The 20,470-nt window shown below is 50.7% G+C and overlaps 1 protein-coding gene across 2 annotated transcripts in view; it reads right to left on the reverse strand.

Annotated features, from left to right (window-relative positions):
* NBEA (neurobeachin) overlaps positions 1–20,470 on the reverse strand; it is a 377,725-nt gene that overhangs the window by 135,795 nt on the left and 221,460 nt on the right. For both annotated transcript variants that reach the window (XM_090258648.1, XM_090258647.1), the window contains exons 38-39: positions 15,075–15,199; positions 2,233–2,376 (exon numbers count right to left, since the gene is read on the reverse strand). In XM_090258648.1, coding sequence (XP_090114774.1) covers positions 2,233–2,376; positions 15,075–15,199 — 269 coding nt within the window. The remainder of the gene's footprint in view (positions 1–2,232; positions 2,377–15,074; positions 15,200–20,470) is intronic.

Consider the following 20,470-nt stretch of genomic DNA (forward strand, 5'->3'; position numbering starts at 1 on the left):
AAAAAGCAATTAAAATAAACTAAGTTAGATGTTATTAATATTACAAGTACTTAACTGTCATACTTCTATATTAAAATGTCAGCCATTTGCTACAATGCAAAATCAATTAAGCAATTAATAACCACACACATTTAACTTGCCTCTTGAGATGAACAGCTTGGGAAGAAAAGGAACTAAAAGTGAAACAGAAAATCGTATGACATTTAAATCTTTAAAACACTGTGGCGTAGTTTATCTTCATTAAAGTGAGAAAACGCCAGAGAAAAAGGAGAAAACATGCAAGAGGGTCAATATTTAAATAAAACTGTGCTACAAATACACTATCGGATTGTTCTGACTTACCAGGATGATTTGGGGGACACATACATAGAACGGAAGTTCCTAGTTACTCAGAGTCAGAGCTCTGAGTGCAGTATCACAAGGCAGGTGCAAAGGCTGACTCAGGCTGAGAATCTTGATTTTACACACGGATACACAGTTACATACACTCCTTGGTGTACTTTAGTTCCCACCATACACTTAAGTCTCTCCTGGTGTCTAGCCCAGTTCTGCTCAGAGACAATGGGGTTAAAACTTACAGAAGTCACAGGAGTCTTGACGGGCAGGCCTGGTCAAGACTTGACTTTTAAATAATTTATTGCACGCATACTGTCATTGTACTTTAGGTATTTTAACAATGTTATTTTGGGAACTTTGTTTACAAGCATAGATTAACGTTAGTGATTACTCTAGCTACAATTAAAGGAGAGAAATATAAAGCCGTTACTAGTCTTTATTGGATTTTACCTCTAATATTACTGTGCAGATCTTACTATAAGAAAATTCAATGTACCAGCCAGATTTGTATAAATTAATTAATTGCCTCTAGTGGGAACGAAGGACCGGAGAGTGTACACTAACGTGTGTGATTAGTGAACATATCTGTTTGCAGGTGAGCGTGAAGACAGGCAACACGTTACCTACAAAGGCCAGGACTCACACACGTGAGTTTTCTCTCGTTCTCCAGGACTAAAAATAAGACCGAGAGAAAACAAGTGTGGGGGCAAGAGGAAAGAATGGACCTCATCTGCTTTTATTTCCAAATGGCCTCAGATAAAATCTGTGAGCTATTAAAACAAACCGCAAAACTACAAAAGCCAAAACTTGAACATTTACTTAGGAATTTGAGGCAAACATTTGTTCATAGATTGAAGATTACTTTTAAATAGAAAAAATAGTTCTCATGATAAAGAAACGTTAGTAACATAGGCACATCCAGGAAATGGTATCAGAATAATCTTTTAAACATTTCCTAGAACAGGGAGGAGCATATGCCACCTCCAATGCACAATTCCCAACATCATCTATAGCAGAAGGGAAATCTCTAACCGGCAGAGATAGTGTTGGAGACTCTCATTAAGCATGCCAGATAATTTCCAGCACATTTCTGGACACAGAAGTGCTATTTCATAACCAGAATGATGAACGGAAGTCTCCTCCTTCATGATGAATGTAAGTCACCCAGTGTTCTATGGGCTGGAACACAGAAGTGAGGTGAGACTCTACAGCAGCCATGGTTCACTTGACCTCGAGAGACAGGCTATGGTTGCAGGGGTCCGTGAACCCTCTGAAATTGTGTACAGAATTGGATGTGCACCTTCATGAAGCGGTCTGCTCCTCGTGAGACCTTAAAACTGTGACAGGCCCACACTGCACGTCACCCACGTCCCGCCTGGTCGCTGCACACGCCCCTCTGACCTGAACCAAGGTCAGCAGGGGACAGGTGGCATCTGAGGGTGGCGAGGGGACTGGCGGTGTGGGGACAGAGAAGAGAAACAGGAACGGGAGGGACATTCCAAAGGGGCAGCAGGGAGGGAACGGCGGGTTCCGGGGCCACCCACCCCCAGTGGCCTTCTGCGGAGGCAGCAGCACCAGCGTCCTGGGCGAGGGAACCAGTCTGTCCCCCTGCGCCCCTCCCGGCGCTGAGGCAGCTGGATGGGGAACCTGTGCTCCACACTGTTTCTTGTATGAAGAAGCTGCTCTTCATGACACAGCAAGCACATGCTACTCCCTAGTGTCAGTAAGACACGCGTGTCTTTGATATGCACGTCCCTCGCTTGACCGTTAGAAACGAGATAACGGGAGCTATCGACATTCATATATAACTGCGCGGGCTCCGCCCCCCACCCCCAGGAGACGCCCGTACCCGTGGGAGGGACGGTCGCAGACGCAGGGGGGCAGCGCGGGACGTACCTGCGAGGCTGTCCAGCTCCTTCTCCTGCAGGAGGCTGACCGCGTCGTCGTCGCCCTCCAGCATCAGCTCCGCCTCCGCGTTCTGGTTCACGGTCGCCGGGCTCCGGAACGCCCTCTTCGCTGTCACCACCTCGTCCTCGGGGCCTGGGCGGGAGCGGAGACACGGTCGTTAGGGCCCCGGCGCGCGTTAGGGACAGCGAGTGCCTCTGCCGGGGGCTGCCACCTTCCTCCACGACCGCGGGGCACCGGTCCCTGCCCCCCGTTTGCCTGCGTGTCACAGGTGACGGCGCAGGCTGCCGAGCGACGGGCCTGGGAGAGCCGCAGGCCCAGCGGGCGGCGGGGACAGGACTCAGTAACCCGCGTCTCGCCCGACCCCTGGTCTCCTGACCCATCACGTCCCATGATTTTACACAACCAGGCCTTTGTGTGAACTAGATAATCGACTCATGAGGTAGGTTCTGAGAAGGAACAGCACGAAGAAAACAAGAAGCCCCGAGGGGCCATGGCCGCACCGGGAAGCTGCGGAAGGCGGAGTGAGGGGTGATGCGGCCGTAAACGGACTCCAGCCACCGACGAGATAAAGCGCGGTTTTCTCGAGTGACAGCCTGATCGTGTTACATAGAACACTGCAAGGGGCCAAAATCCAAACCCCCCAAAATAAGTCAGAAAAATGCAAATATAGCCTCAGTTTACCAAGGATTAACAGGTCGGTCAATACAAGGGTCAGGAATTAAAATGCACTTTCCTCGCTCTTGGATTTCAGTGCTTAACAAATATCTCAATATTTACATTCAAATATCCGCTTTGGCAGGGGGCAATGAATCTAAAATCACCTGCACTGCAATATATACATACATGGTCCTGTCCAGCCATGTAATAGGAAGAATAGAGACATTTACAGAAAAAGATCCAAGATCCAAGAAACACTGCACACAGGACAATGACAGCTCTGTCCCCTTCACAGCAGGCACCGTGGGGCCTCACACAGCTCTCCCCGTTGCCGTCAGCTGCCCCGTCGTATTTTCCCGAATCTCATTGATGGTCTGAAGTCTATTCCCTTTCAAAGGTGATTTTAGTTTTGGGAAAAACCAGTCACAGGGTGTCAGATCTGGGCCGTAGAGGGGCAGCGTCACCTGGGTGACTTGATGTTTTGCCAAAAATCTCTGCATGAGACGTGATGTATGAGCAGGAACATTGTCGTGATGAAGCTGCCAGTCACCAGCTGCCCACAGCTGTGGCTTCTGAATCATCCGAATAGTTTCCACGGAAGAATGTTCAAGCTTCCTGCAATATTACATGCAGATCCGTTGCTCTGCTCGCTCAGGCATTTTGAATGTGATGACCACACAGCACACACGCTCACTCAACGGGTGTCTACCACCCCCACCGACTAGTACAGTGACGTTGTCATTGTTCATGCATGTGTATTCCGGTCCCCTCTCCTTGGCTGCCAGGTTATATGTATGTTGTGCAAACCACTCATATGTTCTTATACAAGATATACATGTGAAGCTATATGTGTATAAATACATATATGTAGATATATATGCACATATACACAGGGGTACCTTGGTTCCGGAACTTGTGACGAGTGCAGAAACCAGTGAGTACCGAATGATGTGGGGCAGCGTCGTGACTCCTACAAGTTCCGCCAAGTGTCACGTGCGCCCCATGCTGAAGCATTTTTTCTCATCAAAATGTGCTGAGTCCCGGGTTGGTGAGGCCTGAAGCCAACGAGCACGGAGGTATGAACGCATATGTAATTACATGTACACGAATACTTCTATTTCAGGTCACTTGAAGTTGGAGTTCCACCTGGAAGAAAGGGCTGTGATTTCCTGCGTCCCAGCTGTAGCCTCAGAGCACGGGCTTCAAGGCGCAGCACCGAGAAACCGCCGCCGCATCTCACCGGGTGCGGCAGACGCGTTCCTGAAAGTGGGGGCTTAATGCGCCACTGCGGTCTGGGGTGGTGTCACAGTCCTGGCGGCGCTGTGATGGGGTGCCCACGTGCGGTTACCCTCCAGGCCTCGTCACACCTTCGGCCCAAAGTCCCTCCGTTCCACAAGGAAGAGTGTTCTGGTCACGTCTCCCAGGCCCGCAGGGGGACTTCCAGCAGCGGTCCACCCGGGGACACCTGCCCGCCGGCTCGTCCAGGCGCACCTCGCTGCCGTAGGCGTCACGTCGTAAGACTGAGCTCGCCTTTCCTCCGCCGTTCGCACGCGTCCGTCGGTCAGCGACTCTGAGCCGGGTCTGTTTGCTCAAACCTAACAGACGGCTCCAAGGCGGCCCACCGAGGAGCCGCGGATGCGGCAGAGGAACCCAGTCCCGCCACCCAGCACGGTCAGGGTCACTGGCTAAAATCCAGCCTGACGGTGTAAAGAAATAGACTGTGAAGTGTGTGTTCTGATAAGCACCTCAGAGGCCATCAACACTACGCGGGGCCGAGGGGCATTAGGTGGGTGACGTGTGCCCCCTTCTTCCACTGGCCCTTAGAGTTCGTTTCCAGAGTAACAACCGAGGATCAATCACGGAAAGCCCCAGGACCTCAGCTCAATTTCGGTTTCTCAGGGCTATCAAGCCGTCTCTAAGGTGCCTGCTGCTTGGGCGGTCACTTCGTCTGAGAAACCCCGCGCGTCATCACCCGAGGACAGAGAGACCAGCCCAGAGACGAACACCGAGAAGTCTCTCCTGCGGTCTTTGCAGCCACGCTTCTACGAGACATTTTCAGGGGCAGGGTCCTAACTCCACATCTTCCTCACAGGACACATCCTCTTCTGCTCCTCCGCCGCCTCCTCTTCTGATCAGCCGCCCTAGGATATTTCTGTGGCCGCAGGGCTGTCCCCAAGCAGGAGTGTCACAAGCATTTGCTGACCCGGGCTCCCTTCTCCACGTTCCTACAGTGGGACCCTGGGCTCTCCCCCGCAGGCGTCCGCCACACCTCCTGAGTCCCGCAAGGGCAGCAGCGCCGGTACTATCATCGCCCGTTACACCTCCGTGGCCGGGGGTTCCTGGTGACGGGGGGCGGGCATCCGTCCCCGGGCTCTCAGTTCTCGGCACGCGCCCGGTGCCGGACAAGCCCGTGTGAGCGCCGAGTCAGAGCGTCACTGCGACGCCACGTGAGCTCTGGGCGTTTCTTAACCTGGGGACCCCAGAGATTCTGGTGATCGGCCCTCAGATTGGGGAAAACGTCAGGAATCTATGTCTTGACACAAAAGGGAACTTGGTTCTTCGTATGAAATAGCCAACAGAGGCCTCTATGCAGGAGTCAGCCCAGGAGAGCAAGTCTTTCCTTGCATCACAACCTTCGGTAATCACTGCCATGAAAAAAAGCTTCGCATAACTTCTGTGTCGTTAAGGTTTAAACCTATAAATAAAAAGTGAAGTGAGCTCTAAAATGTATCTCAACCTTTTACTTTTATCCTGTCTAGTTTGAAAACAATAAAACCGACATGTCCTCAAAAATGCAGAGTGAACGAGCGCTCAGCAGCTCCCCGGACTTCTCATCCCAGGCCAGCGGCATCCGTGTGCAGCGCGGCCAGCTCCCCGCGTCCACGGCACGGCAGGCAGCACCGATCCACATTAGCGTGTACGAGATGCCACGGCGCTTTTCCATCACAATACCCTTTATGAATTAGAGCTCCATCCATCAAAATTACAGGCAGAGAGAGGTACGGTCTCCGAGGGCTGTCTCATTACAAGGCTTATAAACACTGTGCTTAGAAAGAATTGGTTTAACACCCAACAAATCAAACTCTGATTGGGAAGAGAATTTATTTGAGATCATCTATCTTTAGAAGACATGCTGGACGGAGGGCACTTCTCGGCCTCTCCAGCCATTCATCAAGGAATTAATGAGGACCACGGACCACCAGCAGGCCTTCGGTTTGAGAATGTGAATTGCGTGTAAAGCTGGATAGGATGTACCTATGTGCTTACTTTCTAAGACAACATTAAAATGCCACAAAAATCCAGAAGGTCTCAGAGTAAAAACAGCCACCGAATTATAGAGTAATAAGGCCAACTGCAGACCCGAGCTTGTTTTATTTTCCGCATCGCAGTACAAATAAAGAGAGGAAAGCACTGGGCACACACTAGGGTTCTCTGTCGATACGTTATGCTTGAAGCTCTGTATGTGCAGATGTTGTCTAATATAGTAGTTCCTCTTTCACACAAATATCCCTGATAAACAAGGATCCATGTGAAACAAAGTGAAATACGGGGAGAACTCACATATACCTAGGGTCGTCACCCCATATAAAATAAAATTCTGCGATTCATTTTCGAACCTACTTTCTTTTAGAAGAATTAATGACATATGAATACTTGGGGGAATCTTAAAGATTGCCTTTCCTCATTAAAGCTAAAATCAGGGCAATAAATACCTTTACAGAACAGTGCTTTGAGTAACTCTCATGACATTATTTAATTCCCATTAAAAGGAAAAGATTTTAAGATAAATATACCTCTCAACTAATTACATCAGCTGCGTGACATGATCTCATTCGATAAAAGGTATGACTCTACCTATTTACTGAGAAGTTTACAAGTTTGAACGTTTCAAAAAAAGAAAAGAATGCTTAATATTATATTGAGAAACCTATCGCTCAAAGATATTTTGGGCCAACTTCATGAGAGATAAAAGCAGTACAGTCGATACATACAGAGAACACACTGTACTGGGACAACTGTTTATGAAAAAAGCATTTTTCTTTGTAAATAAATTCAAAATTAAATTCTGTGTTTGACTTCAGAGCTCGGGCACAGTGTTTCCTTTTTAAAGATATGTAAGTAATGATGTAAAAGAACGAAGACCAAGGACTAAAACCATCGTGTGCTGTACAGAACAGGACTGAGAACCAACGAGCAGACTTGTTGGCAGAAAAACCCTGATGTGGGAAGAGTTAGTGACACGGAACCAAAGCCCTGCTGGGAAGAATGCCGAGACCCCTCAGGTATTCATTTTCCTCGGCTGTATCTGGGGCTGAGCAGGAGCCCCCCTCAACTCATCAACACAGAATCATGTGATAAAAGCAATGATTTCCGTAAATGAAACAGACTTCCTATTCAAATAGACAGTTCCTACCTGTTGTTTCAAACACGCTTTCAGCAAAACCTAAGTGGTCACTGAGCGGATTTAATAAATACAGATAAAAAACGTGGACAATTTGGACATCAAGTTCCTCTTTCCCTGTGTGTATTTTAGTGTGAATGCAGCGGATCTAACTGTGATCCCCGCGTCAGCTCGTTTTTTATCGGCAGAGAACATACTGAAGAATCCGAAATAGATGTTATCTGTGCCACCACAGAGTCAACACCGGAGACTCCAGCTCTAAGTTTATGACAAATTTGGTTCGGAGATGGCAGTCCTACCCACATCAACGGCTGCTGTGGCTGGGGACCCCTTTTAGCATGAGAATCACATCAAGTTAGAGGCTGGCGTCCCGGGGTTTTTGCTGCGTGGGCAGACTTGTGTTTCTTTTCTCCTGGACACAGACAGGCCCCCTGCAGGAAGGCTCTGCCCGGAGCAGCTCATGGGGACCACTTGGGGGCAGAGCAGACGTGGGGAAGCGGCCATGTGGGCGCTTGGGAGGATGAGGTGATCACAGGGGTCAGTTGGGGCCCTGGAGCCTCGTTCAGATCAGCTGCGCTTCTAGACGACCTACAGGCTGTCAGGAAGGAACCTGGGGCCACCGAACGCCACCAGCCACTGCTCGGGGCCAGAGCGCAGCAGGGACACTTGCAGGCGGAAGAGCCGGGCCAATATTAACCCGGGGCTCATCTCATACTTCCCGGCTCAGGCGCGGGGCGCCGTCCTCCGCTCTGTGCTCTGCCTCCGTCCCCCGCTCTGCGCTCTGCCTCCCTCCGGGTCCCGCAGAAGGCTCAGCAAGCGAGTGGGGGGGGGGGGGGGGCAGCGACGGAGCGCGCCCTTTACAGCCACAGGCCTGCGGACGGGCTGTCCTGGTCCCCAGAGACGTGCAGTGCGTTTCTACCACTCGGGTCGCACAGCGAAGACGGAATTTCATTTCTTCCTAATTCAAAATATTCACACATAAGCAGTATTTCTTTGAGCAGACTGACCGAGGGGATATTCATAAACAGCCTCTTTAAACGGAAAACAATGCAATTAAAAAGGTGCACGAAACGATTATTAAATTTAAGGGCGATGCCACGTAGGTATGAAATGCTAACCTAATCGTCGTCCTAATGGGGTGAACGCGGAAAACTGCATTCTGTGCTTTTCACAGGAAACCTGATAAACCATATTTTTAGAATATACATGATGATAAACATAGATTCTACATTTTAGACTGAATATGACAATGTTCATATTTTAAATAGGAATATTTTAAATAGGATTTCATTATATTAAAAATTGCATGGCACGCAACTTGTGGAAAAATGCTAAAACGTACAGAAAACTTGGCTCTAAGGGTCATGGCGGGCAGAGACGGCGCGACAGGACTGCCCTGTGCCGGAGTGCGGAGCGCAGCGCGGGGCCCCGGGGGTACCGGACACGCAGCACGAGGCTGGCGCGCCATAAACACACCCAGAAGGGCGGAGACGGCCCCCTTTTCATGGTTCCCCCGACACTTCTCCAGCATTGTCTGGATTTCCTACAATGAACACGTTTCTCCCCAGGAAGAAGGACGGGGTAAGGAAGGGGGACGGGAACGTGGGTCCCGACGCAGGAGCGGAGCCGGCAGAGCAGCCGCAGGACGGAGGCGAGGAGGCTTTGGCGCCCGTGGGCGGAAAGGGCAGGCGGACGGGGCAGGGTCGGGGAGGCCTGAGCACGTGGGACATGCTCTGTGGCAGCTGCCGTTACCCTGGGGCGTGGCGCTCCGGTTTTCTTTTAAAAACCTGTCGCCACATTTAGTGTGGAAAACTCACTTTAAAATTCTGGGGAGTGGGAGCAGGAGCTGTGCTGATAGGTAAGCAGCTGGCTCAGAGCCATGGAAAGAGAGAACAAAAATGTTTAATTTTAACGTAGAATAAATAGCAAAGAGATACAGGTGATGGCACAGATTATTCAAAGCTCTTTAAAAGCACCCAAAACGTTCAAAACCACGACCCGACACGGGCCCGGCAGGCACCCCGGGAGCGCTGCCAAGCGCGTCGGAATTCGCGTGTCTGCGGGGGGCGGGCTGGCCGAGGGGCTCCGGGGGCAGCGGGGCAGCGTGGCGCCAGGGGACGCGCGGGGACGCCCTTGCAGGCAAGGCGCTGCCGTGGCCCGCGGCTGGAACTGAGACAGTTTCCGCGGGACCTGCCGCTTTACCCAGTAGCGTGTTAATTTCCGTGCTCTGTCACTTTTCTACGTGAAAAGCCTCTGACGGCCTCGTTACAGCCCCCGTCACGACATGGCTCCCCACAGCGTCCGCAGCCTCATCGTCGTGCGGCCGGCCGCTCCGTCCTCCGTCCCCGCGCTCGGCCCCTGTGCGGAGCGTGCGGTCCCCTTCTCCACGCTGCCGCCGCGCCAGGGCGTGGCCTGAGCGGCTCCGCAGGTGTCCTTCCAAGTGGCCGGAATTTACTTCTTCGGGTGGACAGCGCCCTCCGCTGGGCCCACAGCGCGGTTCCCATCCCCTCGTGACTGTGTCACTCGTGTGGTGCAGTCGTTGCTTATAACGCGGCGTGTGCTCACACGACAAACCATTGATCTGCAAACACGGGCACGGTGGCGCACGGCCCCACGCCGCTCAGCGGAAAGCCCGTCCTCGCGGCACCGGACGCTCTCAGTGCAACGACGGGGACGCGGACGACGTCGTCAGAGCTCCGAACCGCCACGCCCGCGAGACCCGCGCCGGGGAGGCCGCGCCCTTCTCTGCGGCCCCGGGAACCGGCGCGTGCGTGCGGGCGCGCTGCTGGGTGCGACCCCACCGCCAGGCGGTCGGCAGGTGCATGGAAACGCGGGCGGAAGTGCGTGCAACTGTCCCCGTGGGGGGGCTCTAAGGGGGGCGAGGACACGGGCTGGAGGGAGAGCAGGCTTACAGTTGCGAGCGCAGCACACACGGAGCACGTCCTTGTGTTGTTACCTTAGTTATTTTTCATACGAACTGTAAACCTGCTTCTGCCCCGCCCCGTGGAATCCCTGCACTCACTGGCTTGCTCTCTTTTCAGAACAGGAGACACCGGAAGTCAAAACATATTCCGAAACCTTTCCAGAGGGACCTGTTACCCGGTGCAAAGCATGGCGGCCGCTCCGGGGCAGGCCCGGCCTCTCTCGGCCTCGGCCCTTCCTGCTCACCCGGGGCGCGCCCCTCTTCTCTCAGGACGGTTCAGGGGTAACTTGTGACCCTTCGAGGCTGACCCCCACCCACTCGCTAGGCTGAGTCGGTCCCGGTCTGTCCCGCATGCGCTGTGACAAATGTTTACTGCTTCCTGCCAGACCGGGGCCTTCTCACCGCGGCACAGCGGACACCTGGGGCTGGAGGTGCTGTCAGTGTCCTGGGGGGGGGGGGTGGGGGCTGTGCTGAGCACTCGTGGGCTCCCCCGACCACCCCGATGCCCCCTGCAGTGGGAAGCGCTAGCTCAGCTGTGCGCTCTCGTAAGGCAGAAGCTGGATCCTGGTCCCTGAACCCAGTGCCGCGCGCGCACGGCGTGTCGAAGGTGGTCGGTAAATGCTCCTCAATTAGCAACGCCACGGGCCCTCTGAGTCTGTTTAAAGCCCGCGACCCGAAGCTTCCACGTGGAAACAGGAGAGCTGCTCAAACCCTTGCTGATACGAGCATGCCACACCAAGCCATTTGTTACAGCGTCATCTAGTCTGTTCCAGTCTCTCTGCGAGAGGGGACAGATGAGCTGAGAGGGTGGTCCTTGCCTGTCCCCTTCTAAAAGGTTGACACCATTAGCGTCTCAAAAACTGTGATCAGGTGATCTGGTCATTCTGGACATGGAGATTCAAGGACTAATCCGCCAGCTAAAATGGACTTACCAATGACCTACCATAATAAGACGTTTGCTAGGGCCCCTGTATCATACAAACAATGGGGAATTGGGCGAAAAAAATCGAATCACATTTCTCCAATATACCTGTAATCTCTTCAAAACCCAAGGTCGGAAAAAGTGAGTCCGATCACTTGCAGCCCCTTCCTCCGCAGGGGGGTCGCTGCGTCAGCCTGTCCCGTCCCGGGGGCCCCCTCGTTCCCCGATGACCGCAGGCAGCCCTTCACAGTAGCCGCGCACACACCCTCGAAACTAATTTAATCCCAGACCCGTGACGGGGCTGCGGCCTCCGCATCCAGGTCGAACCCTCTCGGCGTCACGGGCTCAGGTAAATCAGGTGTGACACGCACACATCTCTGAGGAACCTCAGGCTGTTCTCACGTGCGGCTCTCAGCGCGGCATGTTATTTATTGGCAGAGAAATGCCTGATGGATTCTGTCATCTGTGCTCCGTCTTTCCCCTCCGGCGGAAGGCACCTGCCCTCTTCTGTGACGCCTGTTCAGACCTGAGAGGACGCTGTCTTTGGTCACAGGCACGGGGAGCTTGCAATCGTGGGCTCCGCCCTAATTTTATGGAAGGGAAAGGGTCCTAAATGGGAACTGACAATCCACAAAGACAAGCAAACTTAGGAAGCTTTTGTACTATTCTGCGGCAGCATAGCCATTAAGTCTCAGAAATGCGCCAGAAGTTAAATTGTATGGGTTCTATTTAAACATACAAATAATATCCAAAATCCTCCTTGTTCAATCATTTCCTTATTAGCTGATTTTTCCTGAAGGAATAAACCTTGTAGGTCAGAAGATGAATTTATGAGTTTTAAAATATTTTCCTTATACTTTTCCATTGCTACGGTCCGTAAAATTCCTGGTAATCAATTAAAGTTGCACTTGCCTGAGATTTTACTATTAGAAAGGACCTAAATAACCCACTCAATACATACAACCTCAGAACGTTAAACACCGGGAAAAATTACATGCCTCTGGGTTTTTATTAATCACATTTCAACACCAGAGGCTGAAAGTGTATCACATCACACAAAATCTTCTGCACATGACAACCTCATAAATTATTCAACTCATTAGTATTACTAAGAAGCATGAAAATCCCCATCAGCGTTAAGGATGCTTTCCAATGGAAAAAGGTCAACTGGAAGTTTTAATAATGAGCTTGAAGTAACTATGAAATAAAATCATTGTCCTTATGTCTCCTTGAAAATACATCCAATTCTGATTATTTGCTCATCTAAAAGAAAGCGCTGCTAATATATTTGTCTTGTGACTTCAAATAAATTGCCTGATGGGAACGTCAGGAAATCCAAGTCATGGCCAATTATATCTGTCCATCCTATGAAAGTTCAACTATAATTTAATCTAAGATGTTGGAACTTAAGGAAAAATCACGCAGTTCCAAACACGCGTGCTAAAACACGAAGTGTGCTCATTCAGTGTCCGTTCCGTCCCATGAGAGCAGGTTCGCGTGCCGGGCACAGCGTGGCCTGCGGGCACCGCCAGGCGGGGCACTGCTGGATTCCGGGGGCCGCTCTGCGGGCATAAACACGTCCTCAAGGAACGCGAGGCGATTCCCTCAGCCACACAACCCGCGGATTCTGAAAACGTGGCTCGCTGCTTCACATTCTTCTAGCCAGAGTGGAAGTCCCATTCATAAAAGTCACTTGGTCCCGAAACATTTTTTTTTTTCCTGCAATGTACATGAATATAAAAAAAATTTTGACCAAAGACTACTGTAGTTTGTGTGCATTTAACGCTTCATTTTCAAGACTGAATTACAGGGAAACTGAAGTCCTGTGATTATTCAGTAGAGGAAGGAATACAGTGAATTTCCATTTGTCCTTGAAGCTCCTCCCCACTTTGCAGGCGTGTGCTCTAATTGTACCCCTTCCCTGTGCCTACACAAAGCAGGACATCCAATCATTTGCTTCTGTATGAACAATTCAGAGCGCTTGTAGGTCTTCCAGGAGCAGACCTTAACACTGAGGGTGACTGCAGAGGGACTGGGGCCCAGGCAGAAGGCAGATTTCCTGAATACTTCACAGCGTGCATGTGTCTTTGTGTTACGTGTGAAGGAGACAGAACGCACTTCTCTTCATGTTTATCCAAGAACCCAGCACTCGGGAGGGATGAGTTCCGATAATGCTGGTGGTGCAGTGGTTAAAATCCAGACCACGACACGTTTTAGAATTCACTGACACTACTTACAGACGGTTTTAGTATGACCTCCATCTTTTACCTATTTCAGAATTAGAGTCTTATTTTTTAGTTTAGGTTTATTAAGAATGGTTCCTATGACACTAAAACATGACTATTGGTCTTAAAAGATTTTAAGGTTAAATATTTTAAAATTTGTTCCTGATAGGCTTTGACAATGGTTTTATAATAGAGATACTTTACAAAGTAAACACACAAAGTATCCGCTTTTATAAAAAACAAAATTAAATATTTCCCCAACACACCCCTTTCTGAAGCGATGTGCAGAATGCTGAAGGGAGTCATATCATGTGGATCCCGTGTGATTAAGGCTTTGGCAAATCATTATCACCAATAACATCACTTCTAGGGTAACCCTGATCATGAATTGTCTCTAGATGTTTCTAATTTCAAATGACATGACTTCAAGGTGAATCGCTGAAGAATTCGAAACTGTGTATATGAAGTAAAGTTTTAATAATTTTAAGTTCCTGTTATAAAGCATGCCACTTTAAGGAGATACTTCTAAGGGTACAAAAATAATACCGAATTTTAGGTCAGCACAAAATCCTTAGGTGACCTTTGAGTTCATTAAAGGAGTCCCCCATGTAAGGGCCAATTACAATATTTTTAGTATACTGACCCCTGTAGTTCCTCTTATTGTATAAAGTTACTATCTTAGGTATAATACGAAGTCCCTATGTATTTAATTATATTTTGAGCCTTACCACGTTATAGCAATTCACATACAATTTGCACAAGTTTTAAAAGCTTTGCACGTTTTATTTTTACTAGAATTAAATATTTTCTCCATTCAACCCATCAAGAACATGAATGGTATTATGGGTTATAAATTATGATAAACTTTAAAACAGTCTGCCCACTTCTTCTCCAAGGAATGAAAATTAACATAAAAACGCAAGTAATTATACGAACGAAAGCACTTAATAACAAAGATATATGGACATTATTCACTAATGTTTTTCCCAAGTGTGTATGGTTTATAAAATTCTGATTGAGCAATCAAACTTAACTTGTTAAGAGCATTTAAAAATGTGTAAATAGACAAAGTACCACTGTGCATATTTCTTGGTGGACAGCAATCAAAAGTAGCAGCATTTTAATTAAACTACAAAAAGATTGCTACTCACTATTTATTGCACTATTTACTGATAGAGGTAGAGTCGAGGAGGGTAGGGTAGCGTTTACTGCAGTGGGACAGTTAATATCTTTAATGTTGGATAATCTTTCTCGAACTTTAGTTGCAACCCTCTAGAGGGCTGGCGCTTAAGGGAACATTTTTATAGCAGGATTTATTTTACTCATTTTTACTGAAAAGACTAGAAGAGAAAGAGAGGATGCGTGTAATGAGATTATTAATAAGACATTTGTTTCCACTGAAAACAAGCATGTGCAGGTGTACACATGTATACGAGCCATGGACATGTGCACTGACACAGTATGCACACATGTGCATACTGACACATGCACGCAACACACATACACGTGAGCGCATGTTTCGGAGCAGCGCTGAGAGGCTGACGCTGCCCTCACTGCGGGCGGCACGAGAAGGGCCCCGGGTGAAGGGACTGGAACGTGCCCCCTGCCCACCCCCCACCCCCCCGTGGGGCAGCCCGGGGCTGGGTCGGGGCCCCCTGAGCGGGCGGGCGGGTGGGACGCGGGGGACCCCGGGGCACTCACCGTACTCGGCGGCGGCCTTGAGCGGCGCCTCCGCGTGCGCGCAGCCGAACGCGTTGCGCACGAAGCGTCTCCGCCGGCGCAGGTCGTCCTCCCAGTAGTCCAGCCGCCAGAAGTCGCGCACCTGGCTGAGAGGGGACAGAAGCCACGGGGGCCGCCGTTACCAGCGGGGCCGGGCTGGGGGGCACGTTTCCTAGAACATTCCGTAGGCCTTTGGTCTCCCCGGAACATGGAGCTGATTTCCGAGGCGTTTCTGGTTTGCAGCTGTGTGCGCGCGCACGTGTGTTTACAAATGGACGAACCGTTCTCCTGATTCCAGGCGTCCGCACCCTCGCTCTGCGCTCCCTTCCGTGCCCTCCCGTCCGCTGAGACGGCATGGAACACGGGGAGTCTGGTAACAAGCGCAGCACCAGGTACAGATATTAATGGCGTTTGCATTCCTGCGCCCCGACTTTAACGAGGCCCGTAAATCACCGGGCGGGCCTCATACAAACCGCGCGCAACTTAACGACCTCGGCTGCTCCGCAGACGGAGCTAAGAGCTGTAAAATACTGCCTGCTTGGATGTGGCGAAACAATGATTAAAATAATGTGCTGAAATATTCATTGAAATAATTCCCCGCTGCCCGTAGCGACCTGAGAAAAGTGCAATTTTATCCATTATTAATAATAGTGAATCAGGGCCGCCAAACACCCCGGCATGCGGTAATTGTCTCGGTAAATTATTATTCTGACGCTAACGGGGCCCTGGGCTGGCGGCTCTGCCCGGCTAATATGAACCATTAACCACCGCGGCCCCCACGCCGCGCGGAAGGCGGTCTCACCGGGTCACACTCTGGGCCAGCGTCACAGGCCGCGGGCGTGTCAGAGACTGCGCAGCTCGCTGCGTATCAACGGGGCATTTCACCGCACCACGTCTTCACTTTCATTTCGATAAACATTGGTGATAAACGCCAGTGCTCAGGAACTCCGTTTTTCTCCATATAATATCTGGAGCAATAGCCTCAAAAGATAATATTCTAATTGTCCTGAGCAGCACTATTCATAAAAACATACAATGCCTTCCGAGAAGACCCGACGTCGTGTTTCATCGCAGGCGGGCGCTGCGCCCCCCCCCCCCCCCCGAGGCAGGCCCTGTGTGTGTCATCGGCCCCAGCGCACTGGCTGTGCATGCTGTGTTTTCAATAAATATTCAATGAATTCATTAAAGCAATTTGTTTTTGCTTTCAAAACCTACAGATATTATAGTGATTGAAAACAGTGATTTACTTTTGAAAAACACTTCAGATTTTATGGCTATGTAATTTTGTTTTCTGTAACTTTATTGTAAAAACATAATGTAAATGCAGCATATTTCAATATACTTGTTTTTCTAAATATCATACTTATAATTACTCAATTTTTGTCAAAATAATGATTCCCTGACAAACAATTGTTACAAACATTGGAACTCTGTTATTAAAGCGGAATGATTTCTATCCTTACAAACACAGACTTATCCTAGTGGTTTAAGCAAAACCATGCTAAAATCTTGCTATAAAGATTCGCTTTAAGTATATGTTAAAATTAAGTAACTGAATTCACTGGGAGAGACCAGAGATCTCCTGTTTTCTCAACTTTCTGGTCACAGACATCCTTTCCTCTCTTCCTCCCATTAAGTGCAACTGAAAAATGTGACCATTCGTGTAAGACACAGGACATTCTACATGAAACGGGCAAAGCGAGACCGAAAGGCAGCCAGCAGAAGCGGACCACAGGGCCCGAGGGACTGCATGGGGGCCGTTCCCTGGGACACCTTCTCATTTCCTGTGTCCCAGACTCAGAGGCAGACCCATGGGACGGCGGGTACAGACCCCACAACAAATACCAAAATAAAGCCCCAACAAAGCCTCTTTAGCCAAGGACCTGGAAAGGGGAAACCAAGGAAGGGAGAAAACTTCCGGACAACTTCTGTCCTCTCACCAGACCGCACAGAGGAACTTTGACCCCATCCACTGCACTAGCAGCAGAGCAGTGGGGGGCAGGGGGCTGGACACGGGACGTCCTGCAGGGGCAACATGGCGCCCTGGCATCCCTGCTGGGCTGGCGCCAGAGAAGACCAGCCCGGGACCCAGGACTGTCACTTCTGCTGGCTGGTGACCAGGTGCCCCTTCTCCCCACACGCAGTCAGTGCAGACAGTGCAGATGAAGGGCCTGGACTTCCACCCCCCACTGGACAGGCACGAGGCACCCTCCCCTTCCCTCCCCCACTGGGTGTTGTCCATGGAGATACAGGGTCAGGACTCCCCACTGTCCAACAGCAGTAGGGCACCCTACCCCCCGCCCCGCCAGTGGGCGGCAGGAGAGGGCCGGAGCTCCCACCCTGCCAGGCGGCATTGAGGGGCTGCCCACTCCTCGGGCGTCCATGAAGGGGAGTGGGAAACTCCGCATGGACAGGGTGTGGGTGCTCCCACTTCCGATGCAGCAGCGTCAGAGTCAAACAGGAGGCGTGAGTGAGACGGGACAGATCTCAGGAAACGCCCAGGTTTCCATCTCGCGTCCCTGACACCAGGAATGTGGGAGATCTGGCCACAAAGTCCACGCAGTTTCTGAGTAAAAATAAAGGCCACACATTTGGTTTTCACCAGTAACTACTGAACAACGTATTCCCCGTTTTGTTCCATCACCTCCTGCCACCTTTCAGGCAGCTTCCCAATTCCATCTTCCCAAAATGTTTTATCTTTTTGAGCAAAGAACTGTCCCGGTGCTTTCTGCCGTCTTCCAGGGAATTGAATTTTTTCCATTAACAGAATTTTGTAAAAATTGAAATAAACAGAAACCCCAAGGCGCAGTGTCTGGTGAAGGCAGCAGATGAGTCAGAACTTCCCAGCCAGGCTGTGACAGTGTCTGCCTGGTCATCAAAGAGACACGCAGTCTTGCCTCGTCCTGACGGAAGATCACGCACTCTCCCCTGACTCATCCTGGGCGCTTTTCATCGAGCGCTGCTTTCAGTTGGTCTGATTGGGAGTCGTACTTGTTGGAATTAATCATCTGGTTTCCCCGAAGGAGCTCATGGCAGAGGCCTCCCTCCCAGCCCCGCCGCGTACACGTCACCTTCTCTGGATGAACACCGGCCTTTGCTGCGGTTGGTGGTGGTTCACTTTGCTGCCCCAGGATCTCATCCGTTCCAAATATTGTAAAGTACCCACTTGTCATCACCTGTCACAACTGGTTTTAAAAATGGAATGTTTTCATTACGTTTAAGTAGCAAATCGCATACGGAGATATGGTCAGGAAGTTTTTTGGGCTTTTTTTGCTTAACTTATGTGAAACCCAAACATCAAAGGGATTAACACAACCAGGCTGGGGCAAATGGGTTTCAGCACTCGATTTGGATATTTTGAGTGTGTCAGCTGTCTCCCGCATGGCAGAACTTTGATGGGTCTCAACTGATGTCTCCATTTGATGATCACTGTTAACTTCAGCTGGTCCACCTGACTGGGGAGCGTCGTCCAGCGAGAAATCTCCAGCACGGAACTTCGTAAACCGCTTCTGTCACGTTTGATCAGTCACAGAAGCGTCTCTCTACGCTGCACCAATCTTTTTTTGGGTTTCAGTTGCGTTTTCACCTTTCTTGAAATAATAAATCATAACACGCTGAAAATGTATATTTCCTTCCATCTTCAATATTAAAATGGCTACACAAAAATTCACCCATTTTGGTGTTTTTTAAAATGCACGGCGATATGACAGCTGTCACAATACAAACTAAATGATTTCACATGAACTTAAAGACAGCTAAGCACTACTACAGCCAGCATCTTATGGAAAGAACCCAGTGAACTTTTTGGCCACCGGAATAGAATGTAGAAAAATCATCAACAGATGCCAATGCTGAGATGACAGGAAAGTTAGAATTTTCTGACAAGAATTTTAAACTAGCCAGCACGAACAATGCTTTATAAGCAAGTATAAACATGCTTGAAACAAACAAACAAACCCAGAAGGTCTCTGTAAAGAAACAAAAAAGCTCTGGGAAAAAAAATGATGTAAAAGAAGCACCCAATGAAAATGTGACGGATGACGTGTATACAGTGAGCAAAATATAGAGCTCAGGGGACGGGCTCGACAGCAGAGCTGGGAGGACCAGGAAAAGGATGAATTAACTCTAAGACAGGACATCAGAGGCTACGCAGTCTGAACAACAGAGAGGAAACGGACTCAAAAACTGAGCCAAGAGCTGCACGGGACACGCGGCATCTGGGCCACGGAGTCGTGGAGGAGACGGGAGAGAGCCGGGCTGAGGTGGGCTGAGGCAGGGCTTGAAAGAGGAACGGCGGGATCCCTCCCAAATCTGTCCGAGAGAAGCAACAAAAACCCAGCTCACGAACACAAAAACACGGACCGGCACGCACGGATTTAAGCAGCGGGCAGCTCCAAGCATAAGGAACTCAGAGACCCAAGCCAGCGCACATGGCACTCGTGCTTCCGCATGCGAGGGCAGAGGGAAGCCTGCGGAGCCGCGGAAATGGGCGTCACGGAGCGCGGGGACGCGCGGGGAAGACGAGGGACACGCGGGGACGACAAGGGACGTGTGGGGGACGCGCGGGGACGACGGCGCACTGCTAGTGGGCGCCCCGGCTCTGGGATGGCGCGGACCCATTCTTCGAGCTGGAAGGGGGGCTGTTGGCCCGGGGCCCCACAGCTCGGAAGGTGTCCTTCAGGGTAACGGGGACGCAGGGCCGCCCTGAGGGGGGTAAAGGAGAACGAAGAGGCAAGAGGCATCACGGGGTCGCTGGCAGGGGACGCAGAGGCGGCGTCCAGGGCGCACACAGACGGGGAAGGCCGTTGGGGATGCGGGAAGGCGTGCGTCCTGCTCTCCGCCTGGGCTGGCGAGGGGACTGCGCCCCCAGCCTGGGACGCGCGACGTGACCTGTGGCGCGGCGACCAGAGCGGCCACCAAAGGCGCGCACAGGGAGTCGCACTGAGAGCCCCGCTAACGAGCGGCCCGGGAGAGGGGCCCGAACCGTCCCGCTTACAACCGCGCCGAGAAGAGCGCCGGCGTCACCCCTTTCTGAAAGCCTGTGTTGGGCCGTTTCTATTTACTTTTATTTTATTATTATTATTTTTACCGGAGACCCACACTGGCATGGTAACAGCTGCTTTCAGGAAAGCAAAGGTCCTCTTCCGATTTCCTCCGGGGACAGAAAGCAGGCCACCGCGCGGGCCCGTGACAGCAGCGGCGTCCGGGCTGGGCCAGGCGCCTTATGCCCGCGCTGGGGGAGGGTTTCGTGGCGACAGCCCCCCTTTCCAGGAGCGGGGAGAAACATGTAATATACCTACGAATAAAGTGAGCCGAGGAAGTGAAGTAACTGCAGAGTGAAACTGCAGGATAATGATGAGAGAAACCGAAGAAGAGAG

The sequence above is a fragment of the Furipterus horrens genome, unplaced genomic scaffold (assembly GCF_987537825.1).
Source record: "Furipterus horrens unplaced genomic scaffold, mFurHor1.1.pri manual_scaffold_12, whole genome shotgun sequence".
NCBI lineage: Eukaryota > Metazoa > Chordata > Mammalia > Chiroptera > Furipteridae > Furipterus > Furipterus horrens.